Source organism: Pan paniscus, chromosome 14 (assembly GCF_029289425.2).
Source record: "Pan paniscus chromosome 14, NHGRI_mPanPan1-v2.0_pri, whole genome shotgun sequence".
Taxonomy (NCBI): Eukaryota; Metazoa; Chordata; class Mammalia; order Primates; family Hominidae; genus Pan; species Pan paniscus.
The window spans coordinates 95,945,342-95,966,198 of record NC_073263.2 but is presented as its reverse complement, the minus strand read 5'-3'; the positions used below and the strand labels follow the sequence as shown (position 1 = coordinate 95,966,198).

At 39.6% G+C, this 20,857-nt stretch overlaps 1 protein-coding gene across 2 annotated transcripts in view; it reads left to right on the top strand.

Annotated features, from left to right (window-relative positions):
* DCT (dopachrome tautomerase) overlaps window positions 1–20,857 on the top strand; it is a 141,194-nt gene extending 120,337 nt beyond the window's left edge. The window contains exons 14-15 of one of the 2 annotated variants that reach the window (XM_055096901.2): window positions 18,675–18,730; window positions 20,144–20,857. In XM_055096901.2, coding sequence (XP_054952876.1) covers window positions 18,675–18,730; window positions 20,144–20,215 — 128 coding nt within the window. In that variant the 3' untranslated portion in view covers window positions 20,216–20,857. Of the gene's footprint in view, window positions 1–18,674; window positions 18,731–19,553 lie in introns of both variants that reach the window. The other variant, XM_034936851.3, reaches the window with a different exon arrangement.

The window sequence follows — 20,857 nt, the reverse complement described above, 5'->3', positions numbered from 1 at the left end:
TCAAGAGCAGCCTGGCCAACATGGTGAAACCCCTTTTCTACTAAAAAAAAAAAAAAAAATTAGCTGGTTATGGTGGGGGGCACCTGTAAAACCAGCTACTCCGGAGGCTGAGGGAGGAGAATTGCTTGAACCTGGGAGGTGGAGGTTGCGGTGAGCTGAGATCTCACCACTGCACTCCACACCGGGTGATAGAGCGAGACTCCATCTTGAATATATATATATATATGTATACATATATATATATGTCAATTCTGATTAGTGTAAGTTGATATCTTAGGATGGTTTTAATTTGCATTTCTCTCATGATTAGTGATGTTGAGCGTTTTTTCATGTGTTTGTTGGCTTGTTGGCTACTTGCATTTCTTCTTTTATAAATGTTGCTATTATTCATAAAATCTTTTTGGAATACCTGATAGGTAAATCTAGTGCAGCAGGTTAGATTTCATGGATCAAGACAAGAAATCCTGGCTTCAGAACTCAAATATAGGCTCTTCAGAGTACATAAAGATATTTGAAAAGCTAAGTGGGACTTAGCTCTGTAAGCTCATTGCTCTTTCATTCATGGCAGAAGAACCTGTGTGATTTTTTGGTGCTCAGGTGGGTCACTGAGGTACAGGTGGTTCCAGTTGGCATCAAGATCTCTCACCACTGAGTGAGAAATGAAGAAAAGGAAGAGAGTGACAGAGAGGGAAGCACTTCAAGGAGATCCAACCATCCTGCTAAGCCCCAAAGGACACCATTGCCTTTTCCACTTGGTGGAGAGAGAACTGGAATGGAAATGGTGTGTGAAATGTTAAATGTGAGTGAACTTTAAGCAGTTGACATGGTGCTTCTGCTTCATTACCAATTGCATTTTTTTCTGCTAGTGAAGCCAGAGAAAATGTTCCCAGTTTCCAATTCTTTCTAAGAGATGAACAGCTTTAATGGCGGGCTCAGGTTGGACTTACCGCAGGCATACTTTGGATAATCAGAGCCTCCTGTTTTCTTGGTTTGCCTGCTGGGCTTAGCTTTGGGGTGGGAGAGAGGCAGAGGGGTTTGGGTGATTGGGAGGAAAAGAGCTGATTAGCTCCTCACTGCTCAATCTGGAGCTTGAGCTATTTACTGCCTTACAAAACAGGCAAGAGAAATGAAGAGTCTTCTCTCTGCTCAGCATGTGTCCAAATCCTTGGAGGCTTTGACTTAGAATTTTAACCTTCCAGAGGTCATTTATTTGTCTTTGTATATTTTGTTGTCTTTCACACATTCGACTGTTGTACTATAACATATTCTTCCAGAAATTATGCACTGACACTTTTGGCCTGCCTTACAAATTGCACATTGGATTTGCTTATATCGTTGAACCAAAAAAAATTGTGAGCTATGCTGTGCTGTGTGTCACCTGTCAGGTAACAGCTCAGTTTCAACAGAATTGTTAGGTTTTTCTCTCCTGCAGTATTTGTGCACCTATTTGAATATTTAATTTAATGTTTACCCCTTAATATTTTAGAAAAGTGAATGCCAACTGAAGCAAAAAAAAAAAAAAAAAAGAGAGAGAGAAGGATTAATACTAGTGATAAATTTCACAAATAACACATGTGAGACAAAGATGGAAACCAAGTGGGGGTAGATTTAACTTCATTGGAATGCAAGGTGGTTATCTATGGATTTAATTGTGAAGAAAAAGAATAGAAAGAAATGCAAAGTCCTAAAAATATATCCTCAGAAATTACATCAAAATGGTGAGGTGTAATTAGGAATTTTTGTAAATATTTTAAACTCTCTGGAAATACATATTTATTGTTGAATTTTTATTTCCAGCTTCTTTGGATATTCCCTGTGATTAAAATTAGAATCCGCTGCTCTCAGATACGTGCTATTTGGCCAAGGCTAATTTTAACCTGCAATCCTAATCTGAACTATTTTTTTAATTAGGCCCTAAAACATAAAAATAATGTCTATTTATTTAAACGAAGGAAATAAGGCATTATACATCTCCCCTGCCCCCACTGGAGATTATACACTTCCTGAACAAAATTTAAAGAAACAAAGGCAGATAAAATTTTGCTCTTTTACCCCTCATCACTGTTATAAATTCAATACTTAACAAATGAAAATCGTATTCCTAACCCTGATTAAAAAGGCTTTTTTTCCCCCCAAAAAGTAACAGGCATGACTGAGATAGTAACCTTGGAGTCCAGATATGATTACATCTCTTTTTTTCCAGTTAATTGCTATGTGACCAGCTTGCTATATTAGTGGGAAATCTAGAATATCTTTCTGAGCTTTCCCCTGTTGAATTACTCAAAATTGCCTGAGGCTTATGTAGTCCTCAGTCTGATTTCCACCCCTACGAAGGAAGCACTGGTGATTTATTAATCTCCTCTTGCTGTTATTTCTCATTAGCCCATGGTGTGGATTTTGAAATCTGGCTGTAAACAGTTCAGCAGGTGACGCTGATCCACTCTATACTGCAAGGATCATGCACTGTTCGCTCATTTGTCTACCGCTGCCTTCTCAGGGGGGCTGGACTTTCCCAGTGTGCAAGGTGTGGCCTCCTCTGCTGGCAGCTGTTGAGTTCAACTCTCTCAGTGCCACATTCAGGCCTTTCCCAGGGTACCAGTTATCTCAGGGTTTGGCACCTCTTGTTCCTGAACAAACTGATCCCTTTCCTGCAGAGAAAGGGGTGTGTTTTCTCTTTGGGCCCAGGAGCTTTTTCTTTTACAAATCTTAGAACTCAAAATGCTTGATTATACTTCTTTTATGGGTCAATGGCATTGCCTGTTCTTATTTCCAAGAGAGGCAAAACAGGATTTTTTTTTTTTTTTGAGACAGAATCTCGCTCCATTGCCCAGGCTGGCATGCAGTGGCATGATCTTGGCTCACTGCAGCCTCTGCTTCCTGGGTTCAAGTGATTCTCCTGCCTCAGTCTCCCAAGTAGCTACAAGTACAAGCACCTACCACTACACCTGGCTAATTTTTGTATTTTTAGTACAGATGGGGTTTCATCATGTTGGACAGGCTGGTCTTGAACTCCTGACCTCAAGTGATCCACTCGCCTCGGCCTCCCAAAGTGCTGGGATTACAGGCATGAGCCACGGCACCCAGCCCCAAACAAGATTTTTCATGGGACCCATCCACTCCCAAAGGGATCCAGGCTCAGGGACTCACCTTCCTTAGGATGCCCCAGGTGATGTTCAGGTATCTTTCTCTTTGGAGCAAAGAAAAAGAAATCAACCCACACGACAAAATAAATTCAGTCTCTAATGGAGCATCTGGTTTTATAAGTCAACCCAAAGTTTGGATCCTGAATCTCTTCCAGGATTATTATAACCCTCTGAATTCTGTAAATATTGGTTATTGATTTTCTAGCAAAATTTCTTTGACTACTCCATGATTTCTTTTCTGATGGATTATTTACACCATTTTTTCCATCTGTCATTTTCAATTAAAATGAAAATATCCCACAGAGATGGAAGATGGAGGTAAAGAAGTATCCTTTTTTTTTGTTCCTAGCATCTTACTTGCTTTTTAAAAAAATCTCGTTCAACATAAACAGAAGTGATATTAATCACCTAAGCTTGTCCCTGTGTAGACCATAGGAAATTTTGTGACTTCTTTTCCTGCCTATCCCTTTTCTTTCTCCCAATTTTCTAATCAGAAGGAAATAATTGTTGGTTACAGAAAAGTAAAAGGACACTAACAGTTATTCACTAACTGTTATTCACTGTGTTGGTGGGTAATTTAGTTAATGATCTATAGTTAACCACTTTATATGGTACATATATGCCTTTGCTTTGGGGCATAAGTATCATGGCAAAGTAGGCATAAAAATGGTTTTTATTACTAGCTCATATTTATATCAGAATAAGAACTAAGTCTCACCAGATTTTCAATAAGAAGATGTCAGATTGTCTAATAAATGGAGCTTGGATAAATGGCTAGCCATTTAAAAAATTATAAAGCTTGCCTCCTAACTTTATTCCTTTCACCAAAATAAATTATGGATGGATTAAAATTTAAATTTAAGAAAGAATATTATGAGAGTACTAGAAGAGAATGTAAGTCAATATATTTATAATGTAACGATAGGAAACACTGTTTCTAAGAACCACACCGAATTAGGAGTCAAAAAGTAAAAGATCAACAGATTTGACACCATTCAAGTGTGAAACATTTATGTTTTGAGCATTGATCATGTGTCAGGACTATTCTGGAAGCTTAGGATACAAAGTAATGAACAAAACAGAAAAAAAACGATTTCTTTACACTCCACTGGGCTCAGGAGGAGGGGTGAGACAGACAACACACAAACAAGTAAACTATATAATATACAATATGCTGAAAAATTCTTTAGAGAAAAACGTTGGAGAACGGTGCTAAGGAGTGCTCCATATACTCAACTTCCTACTCTACCTTCCTGCTGTGATGTCTAAAGGACAGTTTACACCTAACATGTCCAAAGCTGAGCCCTAGATAGTCCGCTCCCAATTCTGTTCCTCTCTGCATTGTCCCATTTCACTGAATGGCAACTCCATCCTTCCACTGGTCAAGCTAAAGTCGAGCTTCTCTCTTTTCCTCACATTCCATGTCTATACCATGAGTAAGTCTAGTCAGTGCTGTCTTTATGTAGCCCTATATGGGGTGTGGATCACCTCTTATCATCTCCAAGCCCCCATCACCTCTCTTCTGGACAACTGTAATTGCCTCCTAAGCAGATCCTGCCTCTGCCCTTGTCCTCACACAGCCTCCCTCAGCAGCAGAAGTCATCCTGTCACTCCCCATTAAAACCCCCCAGCTATGCCCCCCTCACTCAAGGAAAAGCCAAAACCTTACAATGACTTAAAAGACCCATGCGATCTACCTCTCTTCTTCCCTCTCTGAATTCATTCCTACAACTCCCGCTGTCTTGCTCACGCCATGCCAGTCATGCCGGTTTCCTAGCTGTTCCTCAATAGCATGTTATGTCTCAGGGCATTTGCACATACTGTTCTCTCTCTCTGGAATACTTTTCTCCCTGACACAGGCATGCTTGCTCTTTTACTTCTCTCATGATTTTACCCAAAAGCTACCTTCTTGGTGGGGTCTTTCCCGACCACCCTGCGTACAATTTCAATTCCCCACCTTGGCACTTCATATCCCTCTCTCTCATTTGTTTTTCCCTTTAACACTTAACATTATCTAACATCCTATCCCTTTCCTTATTCATTTTGTTTATTGTCTGTCTCCCACATATAAAGTAAGTATCATGAATACAATGCCCAGAACAGTGCCTGGCACATAGAAATCACTTATTATATTATATTATATATTATATAATATATATTATAATATACTATATAATATATTATACTATATAATATATATTATAGATTATATATATTATACTATATAATATATATATTATTTGGATAATTGAATAAATAAATAATAACAGTTTAAATTATTTTATTCAGTGACCTTTAGGGAATTATAGATGCAAATTGCCACCCCAGAGGAAGTTCAGAGCTGGAAGTACTAGTTTGCAAACTCATCTGCCAGAAGTGATCACCAAATTGTTGAGATAGAGGTAATGAAATCAACAACATGGTCCTGGATGTCAGGAAAATGGAAAGGATTAAATGGCAAGGAGGAGGGAAAGACAAAGAGCTTGGGGAGAGCCAACATTGTGGGCCCAGAGACAGGAGACTGGGGACATTTAATCCCAAGTTTTCCATTGGCTAGCAGCTGATCTTGGGTAAGCAAGGTGAGGCAAGGTGACCTCTCGGTGCTTTATTTTGTCCATCTGTAAAATTGGGGAAGGAGGTGTTGGGATTAAATGATCTTGAAGACCCTGTCAAGCTTACAAGGAGAAACTCCGTAATACAACAGAAAGAACACAGAACACTGAACTAAAAGGCAGAGATCTGAGACTAAATTCCTTTTCTAAGCAGGGATTGACTTAATAACATGTATGAAAACATTTAAAAAGTTGCTGGCATGTAGAAGGGGTTCAGTGATCATTCACTGAATCTGAACTAATGTTTGCGAATCTGAAGTTTATGTTTTTTGATGATAAAAAGGAATGGAGGACCATTTTGTTTCCATGCAATTTTTGCCTTACTTATCCTCAGAAGCTTTGGCTGACAAAGGTAAATAAAATGGAAAACAGAGAACAATTAAAAACACCAAAAGGACAACAACAAAGCAGAAGGAACACAAGAATCAATAATACTTTGTTCCTAGCACAGTTTAGTTACAGAGTTGGACACTGAATCTAGCTCTGAGTTTCTTAGCAGCTAAATTAAACCTAGGATTGCATCGCCTTCTATAATCAACAGTAGAGCCTCCTTCCGGGAAGCGCACATACTCATTGGTAGGGAAATTTCTTGCACATAACATATAGTTGGTCATGTCATTATGTCATTTGGAACACTGATAACTTTGGGCAGTCTCTTCATTCATGGTTTGGTAATTTATTGTGAACCAAAAAAACCACAAAGATGGAGTAAAGTGTTTTTGCTTGTTTTTGGATTCAGAGAGTGGGAAAACAAAAGTGTTTTTTTGTTTTGTTTTTTTGAGACCGAGTCTCACTCTGTCGCCCAGGCTGGAGTGCAGTGGCACAAACTCGACTCGCTGCAAGCTCCACCTCCCAGGTTCACGCCATTCTCCTGCCTCAGCCTCCTGAGTAGCGGGGACTACAGGTGCCTGCCACCACGCCTGGCTAATATTTGTATTTTTAGTAAAGACGGGGTTTCACCGTGTTATCCAGGATGGTCTCGGTCTCCTGACCTCGTGATCCTCCTACCTCAGCCTCCCAAAGTGCTTGGATTACCAAAAGTGGTTTTAATATGTAATAATATTATTAGCTGGGCACATACCAGCATGCCCAGCTAATTTTTTAATTTTTAGTGGAGATGAGGTCTTGCTAGCCTTGGCTTCAAGGAGTGTAGGGAAAAGCATGGGATCAAAAGTAACCTTAGTTCTCCTTAGCTTTTGGGAACTCTTATATTACTTTTGAACAAAGGACAGTCTCTACTGTTTAGCCCTCAGTTATGAGAATTTCATTAGTCCTAGTGTGAAAACAGAAACAATATTCTTAAGGTATAAAGGCACTACACAACTTGAATGCTTTAAACAGGTTGAGCATCCCAAATCTAAAAATCCCAAATCTGAAATACTCCAAAATCTGAAACCTTTTGAGTGCCGACATGATGCTACCAGTGGATAATTCCACACCTGACCTCGTGTGACAGGTTGCAACCAAAATGCAGATGCACAACACATAGTTTGTTTAGCAATGCCAAGGAAAAAAGACCCTCCCATCCCCCTTCGGCTGCAATATATCTTTTCTGAACATACCCAGATTCTCCTATGCAAGCACACCCACAAATGGTGGTAAAATGGTTCAGTGTACACAAACTTTGTTTCGTGTACAAAAATATTAAACATATTGTATGAAATTATTATTGGACATACAGACTATGTGTTTAAGGTGTCTATGAAATATAAATGAATATCATGTTTAGACTTAGGTCCCCGCCATGAGCTATCTCATTATGTATATGCAAGTTTTCCAAAATTAGAAAAAATCTGAAATCTGAAACACTTTTTGTCCCAAGGTTTTTTTCTTTTCTTCTTTTTTTTCTTTTTTTGTGACAGGGTCTCACTCTGTCACCCAGGCTAGAGTGCAGTGGTGCAGTCATGGCTCATTGCAGCCTCAACTTTTTGTGCCCAAGTGATCCTCCCACCTCAGCCTCCTGAGTAGCTGGGACTACAGGCATGCACCACCATGCCCAGCTATTTTTTTTTTTTTTTTTTTACTAGATATGAGGTCTTGCTATGTTGCCCAGGCTGGTTTTGAACTCCTGAGTTCAAGTCATCCTCCTGCCTCAACCTCCCAGAGTGTTGGAATTACAGGTGTGAGCCCTGGCTCCTGACCCCAAGCATTTTGAATAAGGGTTACTCAATCTATATATAGAAATGAGTCGTCTCCTCCATTTTGCCCCTGAAAATATTTAATAGAACCTCTCCTTCCCCTTCATACACTATCATATAATTGTTTTAAAAATTCTGAAAGATATTATGATTATGTTTCAAGCATTAATGAAAGATGTGGTGGGTTCTTACTAGACTCTTGATTTAGGACTTTATATGCCTTCAGGGAAAGAAAGCAGGGTTTGAAGAAAAGGTAAAATGGGGAGGAAAGTTAAATGACCCAAAAGTCAACTTGAACTTTATAAAGTACTGTACACATGTATTGGTTATTGATGCTGTGTAACAAATGGACACAAACTTGAAGGTGCAAAACAACAAACATTTATTATCTCATAGTTTCTGTGGGTCTGGAATCCAGGCACAGAATAGCTGTATTTTCTGCTCAGGGTCTCACAAGGCTGCAATGAAGGCAGCAGCCAGGGCTGATGTCTCATCAGAGGCTGGACTGGGGAAGGGTCTGCTTCCCAGCTCACATGGTTATTGGCAGCATTCAGTTCCAGTGGCCTGTTTGACTGAAGGCCTCAGTTACTTGCTGTTTGTCATCTGGATGCTACTGGGCCTTACCAACATTTTTGCTTGTTTCTTTAAAGCTAGCAAGGGGGAGAAACTTTTGGCAAGATAAGTATCACGGTCTTATATAACATAATTTCATAATTCACACACCTCATGTACTTGCTTTTACCTTTGCTATTTTCTGTTGGTGAGTGATATGGTTTCACTTGAGGAATTCTTCCCTGATATGTTTTGGCTCTGTGTCCCCACCCAAATCTCACCTGGAATTATAATGTCCACAATAGCCTCATGTCAAGGGTGGGATCAGATGAAGGCAATTGCATCATGGGAACAGTTTTCCCCATACTGTTCTAGTGATAATGAGTGAGTCTCATGAGATCTGATGGTTTTATAAGCATCTGACATTCCTCTGCTTGCACTCATTCTCTGTCCTGCCACCCTGTGAAGAGGTGCGTTCCACCATGATTATAAGTTTCCTGAGGGCTCCCCAGCCATGCAGAACTGTGAGTCAACTAAACTTCTTTTCTTTGTAAATTACCCAGTCTCAAGTACTTCTTCATAGCAGTGTGAGAAAGGACTAATACAGTTAGAAGTAAGTGAAAGGTGCCATGCACATTCAAGTGGAAGGGACCACACAGGGGCATGAAACTGGAGGCAGGAACCATAGGGACCACCTTAGAGTCTGTTTGCCACAAGACACAACTATATATAGCAATCCATTTCAAATTTAAAAAGCACAAATGATTTTGGAAGGACAATCAAATCTGCAAAGCCAAACCATCAATTAATAACCATGTCTGGCCTCTGCTTTCTTACTCTTCCTTCCATCCACCTTTCAGAGCCTTCCGCCAGCATTATCCTCCATTTGGTTTTTCTCCTCTCACCACCTGCACTCACAGTTTCTGGAAATTGCTTCCTCTCATTTTCTCAAGTTTAAACTCTCATTCTCACCTACAGAGTTCAAATAACGGCACCTCACATGAAATCCCCTATCCTCCCTCATTGTCAAAGATACTTGTGTGGCTGCTTCTAAAACAGGCTCTTTTCCTTCCTCCTTCCCTTGTTATGTTTATCACCCTGACCCAACTTCAATCTTTCTGCTTTGAGCAGTTTTTCACTTTATACGCTGGAAATCCTCTCTTTTCTTCAAATCATTCCCTACAGGCACCATTGATTTTGAAACACCTGCTGATGTTCATCTCTTTCTAAAGGTGTATGTATTTTTCAGAGCTGAGCTGATCTGTGTGGCATCTCACTCAGATCCAGATTTCAGATTTCTTTCTTCCTTTTTTTTTTTTTTTAACATGAGATCATCTCAGTGCCTTTTTAAATGACTTCCTGCAATTTGCTCAGCTAGTTCTAGGTCCAGAGCTTCCTTTTTGATAACTGGGACCAATCCAGGCTGAGTGACCACATTCACTGTTGCAAGGGCTTATTATTCTCCTGGAAGTAGTTCCTTGTTTCAAGATTACCCTTTCTAGGTTAGTGAGTGTTTTCCATAAATAATTCTAGAAGCCACACATGGGTTCCAGATGCATGGCCCAGCCTCAGCTGGGTACCAGGGCCAGCTTCATTGGTGTGTTACTTGTACAGTTTCACAGGGTCTCATGCTCAGAAGGGCCCTGGGCTTGCTTCAATGCTCCATTATCATTATCTTGAAATTCTTGATAATTTTATCTTTGAACTTGTACTTTGTATATAAAATATGATGGGACAATGCAACATGTATGTGAGCAGAAGATAGGTGCAAAATATACATGTCTGCTGTTCCTTGTCACCTCTTTCACTTGTAGCATTTGTAATGTCCCATGAGTACAAAACTCCAGGGAACCTATGATGTGTGGGAGTTCAGTGAGACTCATAGTTAGTATTAGTAAACACGTCACAGCTATGACTAAGCAGGGGTGCTGACACACAGAGGGACCATGTTTCCATTTGAATGAGAATTTGCTTCAAATGCAATAAGAAGGCAATTCTAAGTAAGACAAATGACTAAGGAAACTTATCGTATATTTCCTCACTTGTATTACTTCCGTATTAGTCAACCACTTACCCTGAAAATGACATAAAAAGAAAAGAAAAAAATAGAAAAACCCATAGTTATTTTTCCTTTCACTTCTTCCTTCCTGTTCAGTAGGCTAAAGATAGAGCATGTTGGTAGAATCTGTGAGTATCAAGAAATGAAATAAAAACTCTTGAGTTTTGTGCAGTGTTTTCACTGCTTTGATAAGAACAAAATACATACGCATGTACAAACTATGAAATACGGATTGTGTAATTTCAGGGATTTCTGTTAAATGCACGTATATTTTCATTTAAAACTGGCAGTGCTCGATTAAAAAATGAACGGTAAAGTGTGTGCTAATATTTTAATTTTCTTAGAACAGCATTAAATAGCAAGTTAAAAAAAAAAGTGGCATGGCAAATTAAGGAAGAGAGACCATAGGAGAAAGGAAAAAGGTTTATATTTTAGCGACTATAACTGTACTTTTTTCCTACATAAAGCATCCCATGTTTTCATTTTCAGTGGGCCTGGTAAATTATGTAGCTATGCCTGCTGGGGGTGCTGACTGAGATCGGAGTTAAATTCCCTCTATTCTACAAAGGCATATGTGACATCAGTGGAATTCCCAGGCCATCAAAAGTCTAGAAGAAGGCTTCCAAGTATTCCTTTGGATATAGCTCATGTCACTACCTCTCACTCCTTAGAACACAGTTAAAGGCACACCAAGATATTAATTTTCTCAGTCCTCAGGGTTATGAGCAGGACCAAAGCTGGTCAAATCATCCATTGACATCAGAAAGCCACATATATAGAGGGAAACATTGTGTTAGAAAGGTCTAGTTGTGGTTGAGATCAAAAGACTTGTTAAAAAAAGCTATAAGATGCTAAAGAGAAAACCAGAGAAGACATCTCCATTAAAATGGATGTGACTTAACATCAAGACTATTGCAACTGTTATCAGTTTTGGTTAGAGTCAACTGAGTAGGGAAGCACATGAAACAAACAATTTTGATGACAGTTGATTCTCATTATTTATGGAAGTTATGCTCTATAATTGTAGTGAAGACTGAGTCATTGCCCCTAGGGGGAAATACAGGGTTCCTACAAGCCTCTGGTCATAACATTTTAATCAACTGATAAACATATAACTATTTAATTGTGTTTCTGTTTAAAGACATCTTATTTAATATATATAATTTACATTATTGATTCATTAACTTTCAACTTGCCACCACAAACACTGTAACATGCCTGAACGAAGCTTATCTAACACATGCATTTTCTCTGTAAGACACCTCAAGAACTCCTCAGCTTTAGGAACACTACACAGCACTTCAGCACCACATTTGGTGGGGGACATTGTAAACAGCAAAATCAACAGAAAGCACAAAACTGAGAAAAAGTTGGTACTAAATAGACCGTGAAAAGAACACTAGTTTTAGTATGAGAGTTGAAATGAGAAGGCAGAGCATCACCTTGTTGAACCTCAGCTAGAATGTGGGCATCAGATGACTTAAATTTGTCACTGCTCTGTGCATATGCCTGTCTGCAAATCACTATGAAAATGAATTTTAATGAGTAGGTGAATTAGCAAGTATGAAATCTGCAAGTAATGAATTACAAAAACACCAGTACTATATTTAATTCCTATACTTAGTGAGGTCTTTCAAACCACCAGATTTTGGCCTCTTTGTGGAGGAAAATGAAATAAATAACATGAAGTGAGTTGGTAGTATGGCATACTTATTTCATATAATTCTTATAAGAATAGGTAAGGGGCTAAAAACTTTTCCTCTATCATCTTAGGTTTAGTGCCAGGCCTATGAATTAAACTGATAAAAGACAGGTTAAAAGAAGAAAAAAAACCAGAGCCTATTTACACATGGTATATGTAGGACATGAGGGAGAACTCACTGATGAGTAACTCAGAGGGCTGGTTAGAATTGAGAGCTTATATACCATCCTAACAGAGGGTGATAAATTCTGGAGACCTAGATAAAGGAAAGGGGGATTGGGGCTCCTAGGGGAGGTAAGTTGTGGGAAGGTGACTAAAAATATATAATAGATAAGAGTTGTTTGGTAAGATTGTTATGCAAATAACAGCCCTCTCCTCTTTCTAGTAAGGAAGATGTGAACACCTTTACAAATAAAAATTTGTGTCAACTTTACAATGGGAAATTTATGCCCTACTTTTAGGCAAAAATGGGGAGGAGGGAGAATTCCTCTTATGTGTGGTATTTCTCAATTGTCTTCAGCTCAAAATAATTCTTATGTGAAAGTGGCATATTTTGGGGTGGCATATTCTGACCATCTTCAGATAAAATAGACAATTATTATGGCAGAACAAATGAGCATTTTTTTGTTGTTTTTGCTGTTATAACAGTTCTTAACAGATCATTCAATACAATTATGCAAACTAAGACATGGATAAAATTTTCACAGATGTGAGAAGTGTATCAACGGTGTAAAAGACTATTCCAGAATTAATTCTTGCTTTTCGTCTTGGGTTTTAATAAACGCAGCAGGAAAAATCTCCTGGGTCAATGGTCTGAATAGATAGAATGTTTACCTGAGATGCTTATCTGGTAAGCTCTCAGGATTTGCTAGTAAGTAGTTTGTAGGGACTCTAAGTCCTAGTTTGAAAATGGGGATTAGCAAGTAGGTTAAGGGTTTAGGTTCTCACGTTCACGGTGATTTTAAGAAAGGGGTTACAAACTGGTTTTGGGGAAGGAGATTTTTGCTCTCAGACCTGTTTTCTTTACCAGCTGTGTGCGGAATGAATGCCTTGGAATTGCACAGGAATCCCTTTAGGTGGCGCTAGCTCATGCTGCTTAGTCGCAGCCAGCACCTTCCTTGTTGCCTCATACTTTGCAGTTGCTGCAATTGCATTACCTGCTTGGTCAAGGAGGCAGTCCTGCAGGCCACACTCAGAAGCTACTAGGCTAAGTATTAACTGCACAGAAGCAAGAGCCCTTTGCCCTAGGACTGGCGCCTTCATCACTCTTTCCTCCCCTCTTGCCAAAGGTAGAAATTTGCTTTGCTGGGTGTTTTTTTTTTTTTTTTCCTACATCACTCACAGCCTTCACTCTTTCTTGAGTTTGAGGTTTTTTTTCACATCATTTGGATCTCCCTCATTCAAACTGAGGAAAGACTTCTTACTAATAGCAATAAGGCACATTCTTGGGGAAGTCAGATGCCTGAGGATTTAGGGGTACTTAACTCTTTTTCCTTTTTCATGCTTTACAACTGTGATTAAGTCAGTGCGGACCACCTGTCACCATTTCTTACTGCTTAATTAAGAAACATCTCAGAATTTTCTCCCTATTAGTTTCAGGCAGATTAGAAGGGAAAAATATTTTAACAGATGCTAAAGAGTCTTTCCAATGATTTGAAGATTAGGAGAGTGCTTTTTATAGAGCTCCCAAAGTGTTCCCTGGCTGCTTCTGCCAGAATTGAAAGAAATTTAGTGGCTGAGTACTTAATGAAAAGCCAAGATGCTCTGACAAAGAACTCCTGGGCAACTATTACTGTAGCTCCAAAGAGTTATTGCAAATTAAATTTTATTCTTGTCCTTTATGATCTATATCAGGCAGTAGGTGTAACAGCATGACTGAAATATTCTTGTCTTACACTTTTGTTAATGAAAGCACCCATTCATTAATATATGTGTACCAGCAGGAAATATGAAATGGTGTGCTCCAGTTGAAAAGCCAGATATTGTATTGTCAACTTCGTAGGCAAAAGGCAGGGTAAATACAATTAGAGTTCGGGGACAGGGTAATTACTGTCTCCATCTGGTAACGCGTTCTTTATCTGAGCTCAACCGTCTTACGGGTTTTAAGTGCTTATGGGGCATCTTGCTAGGCAACCTAATAAAGGATTACTTTTTAAATGTTACCTTGAAAGCTTTTCAAGATTGCCTTTGTCTAACAACACAATATCACATCTGGTATGATTGCCATCGCTGTAAAGCAAAATCTTTTAATAGTATTTATTAAGTACTTCCCAAAGATGCATAATCACCAACATGAGTTGGTGTTAATAGAGAGTCATTAGTCAGCTCAGTTTTCAATATTTGTGGAAAAGCAGGCTCAGCAAGAAACGTATAATGAATGTAAAGCAAATAAAAAACACAACATCCCTGCGGTCTGACTCCTTTTCCCGATGGATGGGAACATCACATTTCACAGTCTAGCTGCTTGGTAATTTCTGAACACTGTCTCTAAAATATTTGGCATGAAATATCATGAGCTAAAGAAGCACGAAGAACACAGCAGCTAAAGGGAGCCTTATGGGGAGAAATGGTATTTACTTTAATGACCATGACTTAGGAAATTGCCATATTCCATACTGGGTTAATAAAGGCTTGGGGCAAAGTGGAGAATGAATGGCAACCGTGCTGGCTGAGAGTGTGGAGGAAATGTCAAGCACCTTCTCATTGTCACTGGAACATCAGAACTCTCCACTCCCCTCTGCTCCTTCCCGGAGCCTCACAGCCCAGAGCAGGGCTGGGTAAGAAAAAAAATTGTGATTAGGGTAATTCAGCAGCTGGGAAGGTATTTTCTGACAGTTCTGCAGATAATGGAGTGTTGTACACAGGGTAATAAGCAGAGAGAGTGTGATTGTAAGCTATAATTCAGTCAAGAGGTTAGATGATCTCATAAACAGTCAGCACAAAGCCACTGTGGTTTGTCTTAATATTATCAGGACCTTAAGATTGAACAAGAACTTTGCTACTCAATATTTTGCCGAGTTTGTTCCTTTGGAGTATGGAGTGGGGATGGGAACCAGGTCTCCATTTGATCAATTATTCTAACCTGTGTATATTTATGTGCATGTACATATGGCTTTATGTATATCCTGTCAGGGCTATGCATTCTCCCCAGACCCCAGGGTACATAGAGGAAACACAATTTAAAAAATCTTGACAGAGTAACAGCATGTATAAAAATGAGATGATCATTGACTATTTTTCATGCACTTTGTTTGCATTAGAGCCCACACTAGATCATTATTTCCAAAAGGTAACCTCTCTCCTTCCTTTATGCTACTGCAGAGCAGGGAATACTTATCTCTCTTCATTCCAAACACTGTGCACCTTTTCAGGTAGCCATAGTGTATATTCAGCTTTGGCGATGGCAGCATTTTTCTATCTGCTAATTTCTAGCTGTATGGGACCTTGAGGTAGTCATTTAACTTAGCTGTGCTTCAATTTCCTTATCTGTCTACTTAGGACAACAATAGTACCTACTTTTTTTTTTAGAATGTTTTATTTTTAGAATAAGATGAATTAATACATGGCAAGGGCTTAGAACAGTTCCTAGGCATTTCTTATTACTAGTGTTGCTTTTGTTATTACTTTTTGGTAGGTGGTGTTATTTTCTCCTTGAGCAGACAGAGTATGTCTTGATCAATTATATATCTTTCCAAACATATATCATAGTACAGTGCACAATAATAAATGAATTGCATTTAGATCTTTGGCTAGATTTTAAAAGTTTGGGGTAATATTTTAAATTCTAGTAGAAATCTTTGTCTCTACCCTGTAGACAATACAAGTGTACACATTTGTGCCCAACTGATCTTTAAAGAATAACTTTAGGAATAGGTAATCTTGCAAAAGCAAGCCTGGAGTATCCTTTGAAGGGCTGAGTGATTTAATCAAAGGGTAAGTTCCTTTCTTCCAGTAGCTGTCAATCTAAGAGGTACCTTTTAATATGTTGGGTATCAGTAGGTGGCACTTTTTATATCACACTTTGTTCTCTTTGGAACACATCCTCTCACATGTTAAGTGGAACAGCACAAAGATCTCATAAATCTACTGTAGGAATCAATTGGAAAGTATTGCAAGTAGTTTATAACTGAATTAGTAAAATATGTGAATGACTTTCTGTAACTTTGAGTGGATTCATTATGAGTTTTATGGTAATTTCATACCCATCACTTCCTTGCATTCTGGTATGCTCATCTGAGTGGGAGAGAAAGGGGTGGGGTTACATTTAGTGCAATTAAATGTAAATAAATTATTGGTACTACTTGATGTGAATATCATGTGTCCTGTGGTATGGATGGCCAACCCAGAAACAGGGCTCAAGCAATTGATCATAGATGTGAGTCAAAACCAAAAGAAAATGTTAGCAGAGCATTTTCAACTTATCAACAACTTAGAACAATTTAGCTGAAGTGGTTGTGGGACTGCTAAGATTGGCAGGTAAAGAAAACAAGCCTCAAATTACAACCCTCTAGCAGCAGCAAATGGAACCAAAATACAACTTCTAGGGTGGCACCCATTTTCAGTGGTTTTGTTCACTGACATATCCAGCAAAATTGCTGAAAAGGAGAAGGGGTCAACCACCTGGGATCAAGTTTCAAGTGTGGCTTATTTTGAGATGAAAGCATGCTGGCGTTTAGAGCTGGGCATTTGTGAACTGGGATTATCTAGCATACTTGGCAATGTCTAAGTTGTTTTTGGATTCCTGATTCTGATTCCAGATTTCTTTCAATATAACAAGTAGGTAGGGAGATTTAAATAGGAAAGCCACTGGTGAATAACATTACCCGTTACTTTCTTCAGCTGGGTGGGTGTTTTGAAAAATTATTAGGTGTCATATACATTACAGTGTAAATTGATCATGTGAATAGCCATTATTTATACCTAGGGTGACCATAGAATTTACCATTCAAGTGAAGGACAGCATGGAGAGTGAAAGGGTGCTGTTAATAATAATACTGGGACAACAGACATAATGGGGACTGTCTGAGACAATTTGGGACATATGGACTTTTTATTTACATATGGTGAGTGAAGAAGAGTATTCATTCAACACACCAGAGTTCCTATGTGATTTCTTTTTCAGTTTTTCATTAAGTACCATTATTTTATATTATTTGTAGAGAACCTTCCCTTTCTATGACAGGAGACTTTCATAGTAGAGGTTCAGAAATGGTCAAATGAATATATAGGAAACTTATCACATGTGTCAGTAGTACTGGATTTTGGTTTTTCCCTCTTTTTAAATTTTGCTCCCCCCACCCCCGTGCCATTCTATGGCACTCCCTCCTTGTTCATGAAGTACAAACAGGGGAAAGATCAAAGGCTTGCCCCAGGGGAAGGAATATTTCAGATGTGGAGGAAATCTCTGTTCTTCCCTAGAGAAAGCCCTTTTGCTTGCCGATTTCTCCTGGCTCATGCTCTCTGTCCAATAATGCATTACTCAACGTAAAGTTTTTCCTTTTCCATTAAAAAAACCCCTTAAGTTCAAACACAAGCACAATCACAGAACCTTCAGCTGTATAAAAATAGCCTTCGTGCACTAATTCATATGCAATAGTTCAAACAAACAAAAACCAATACAATCATTCCTGTGTCACTAACAGGATTTTCATAAAACTGTTTGAGTGAAATTTCTTGGGCTTAATATAATTTTGGGACTTCTAGTTTTTTTTCACACATGGAAACTCAGTATATAATAGCTCACAATATATGATTCAGAAGTGGAGATGAATCGGAAGACTGTTGGGGTATCGTTCTACCAGGCTCAGCTTGAGAACTAGTGGCTGGGTCCCTGCAGCTGAACTACTGGGCTGGTTCCATAACCTAGTAAGAGGTTGGTAGGAACAAGAATGATTTACATTCAAGTCCTTACAGTTTGGGTGAGCTGGGGGTAAGGGAGAGAAGAAGAAGAAAAGGAGAGAATAAACAAAAATAAGGTGAGAAGATCTTGGCTCCACTGTGTAGCTTCTCTGATCTGTACCACAGGGTCAGTAGCTCCTGCCTACTTCATGGAGATGTAGTGAAGATTATGAAAGAAAATGATTTGAAAGCTCCCTTTAGGATGAAATGCTTTATGTAAATATAAGGCATGTTTTATCAAGAAACAGAAATAAACAGAGCTTTGTAACAAACCTTTCCCTAACGTGATCATCACCTTTATGAAATGTCTAGAGCAGGGGTCCTCAACCCACTGGCCACAGACTGGTACTGGTCCGTGGCCCGTTAGGAACCGGCTGCACAGCAGGAGGTGAGTGGCAGGTGAGCGAACATTGCCACCTGAGCTCTGCCTTCTGTCAGATCAGCGGTGGCATTAGATTCTCACAGAAGCACAAACCCTATTGTGAACTGCACAAGTGAGGGATTTAGGTTGCATACACCTTATAAGAATCTAATGCCTGATGATCTGTCACTGTCTCTCATCACCCCCAGATGGGACTGTCTCCTTGCAGGAAAACAAGCTCAGGGCTCCCAGATTCTGCATTATGGTGAGTTGTATAATTATTTCATTATATATTATAATGTAATAATAATAGAAAGAAAGTGCACAATAAATGTAATGCACTTGAATCATCCTGAAACCATTACCTCTCTAATCCTAGTTCATGGAAAGATTGTCTTCCATGAAACTGGTCCCTGGTGTCAAAAAGCTTGAGGACTCCTCATCTAGAGAAACTTTTTTTTTTTTTTTTTTTTAGATGGAGTCTCACTCTGTCACCCAGGCTGGAGTGCAGTGGTATGATCTTGACTCACTGCAACCTCTGCCTCCCGTGTTCAAGCAATTTTCCTGCCTCAGCCTCCCGAGTAGCTGGGACTTCAGGCACCCGCCACCATGCCCAGCTAATTTTTATATTTTTAGTAAAGACGGGGTTTCACCATATTGGCCAGGCTGGTCTTGAACTTCTGACCTTGTGATCAGCACCACCCCCCCCGGGCCTCCCAAAGTGCTGTGATTACAGGTGTGAGCCACCGCACCCGGCCTAGAGAACCTTTTTAAGAAGGACACAACCTGTGCTCAATACCCCTGATTCTCTCAGGTAAAGATGGCAATGACCCATGCCTTTTAAGCAAGCATGAGGTAGAAACCAACAATGAAAGTAGCTTTAACTCCAGGAATATGAAAGGCACAGGGGGTCCCTATGCTGCAGTCTTTATTTTAACTAAGAAAGCCCTCACTAGGACTTTGATTGGGCTGGCTGTTCAATGTTACGGTACTTTATAAGATGTTTTAACAGTCAGTGTAGTTTACAAAGCTGCCAAACTAGTTATCTGAGTTGGGTAATTGTTGAGCTGTTTTGATTTATATTTTAGGTCCACTCGACCATCAGAAGAGCTTAAATTACAGACGGCTAATATACGGGAGAGTCACTGGGAGTTGGGCTAAGCCCTGTGAATTTGATATCTAATTTGCTTCCTGTGAATATGGTGTCTAAGCCGAGTTGACAAACAAGGGGAAGCGGGCTTGATGCGTGTTTCTGTCTTAGGGATCATGCTTTGTTTCAAGGTGGCTGCAAGTTCAAAACTACATAAGAACCCAGAGTCCCCAGTCATTTATTTACTTAGGATTTTAATTTTGAAAAAAATTTAAGACACGAAGCAACTCCATCTCAGAATTAAAATTTCACATATATCCTTTATGCTAATAGAAATCTGTGGATTCCTGTTTTCACACTTGTTACCAATTTGCACACTTGTTGTCAATACTCAGAGCACGCTTGGAGAATTGAATTTGTAACAACAAAAACAAACATTCTTATATATTAATACCTTCATTTTTCTGTCCAGTTCTTACAGATCAGGGTTCATATCATGACCTTCTTAGTGTGATTGGGTGAGTTATTAATTTCACCGTGTCTCATTTTATTCAGTATAAAATGGGCATTATTATGTTTATATCATAGAGATGCTATAAAGATGAAATATGGCTGGGCATGGTGGCTCACGCCTGTAATCCCAGCACTTTGGGAGGCTGAGGCGGGCGGATCACGACGACAGGAATTCGAGACCAGCCTGGCCAACATGGTGAAACTCCGTCTCTACTAAAAATACAAAAAATTAGCCGGGCGTGGTGGCAGGCGCCCGTAATCCCAGCTATTCGGGAGGCTGAGAGGCAGGAGAATCGCTTGAACCCCAGAGACGGAGGTTGCAGTGAGCCAAGATGGCGCCACTGCACTCCAGCCTGGGCGACAGAGCGGGAGACTCCAACAGAACGAGACTCCGTCCGCCCCACCCACCCCCACCCCCCAAAAAAATGTTAGTGAGTGCGACCAGCAGAGCTGCTGTGTCCCACTAGGGTTCTGGCTTCACCAGGGGATAAGACCATAGCTTTGGCCATTAGGCTTAACATGGCTGCCCCAATTTTAGCGTCTTGCTCTTGCACCCAGGACCATGTTTGGCATGCGATAATTTCTCATTATCTATCTTTTGAAAAAAGTGGATAATTCCCAAAGTCAGCTCTTCAATCATCTCACCTCTTCAATCATCTCACCTCTCAGCACCTCACTGCAGTCACGCTGAAGTACAGGTCATTCCTGAACTGAGATCTCTGCATTTGCACTTTCTCTGCTTGGAAATTTCTATCCCCGGCTCTGCTCATGGTTGTCTCTTTCTCTGTC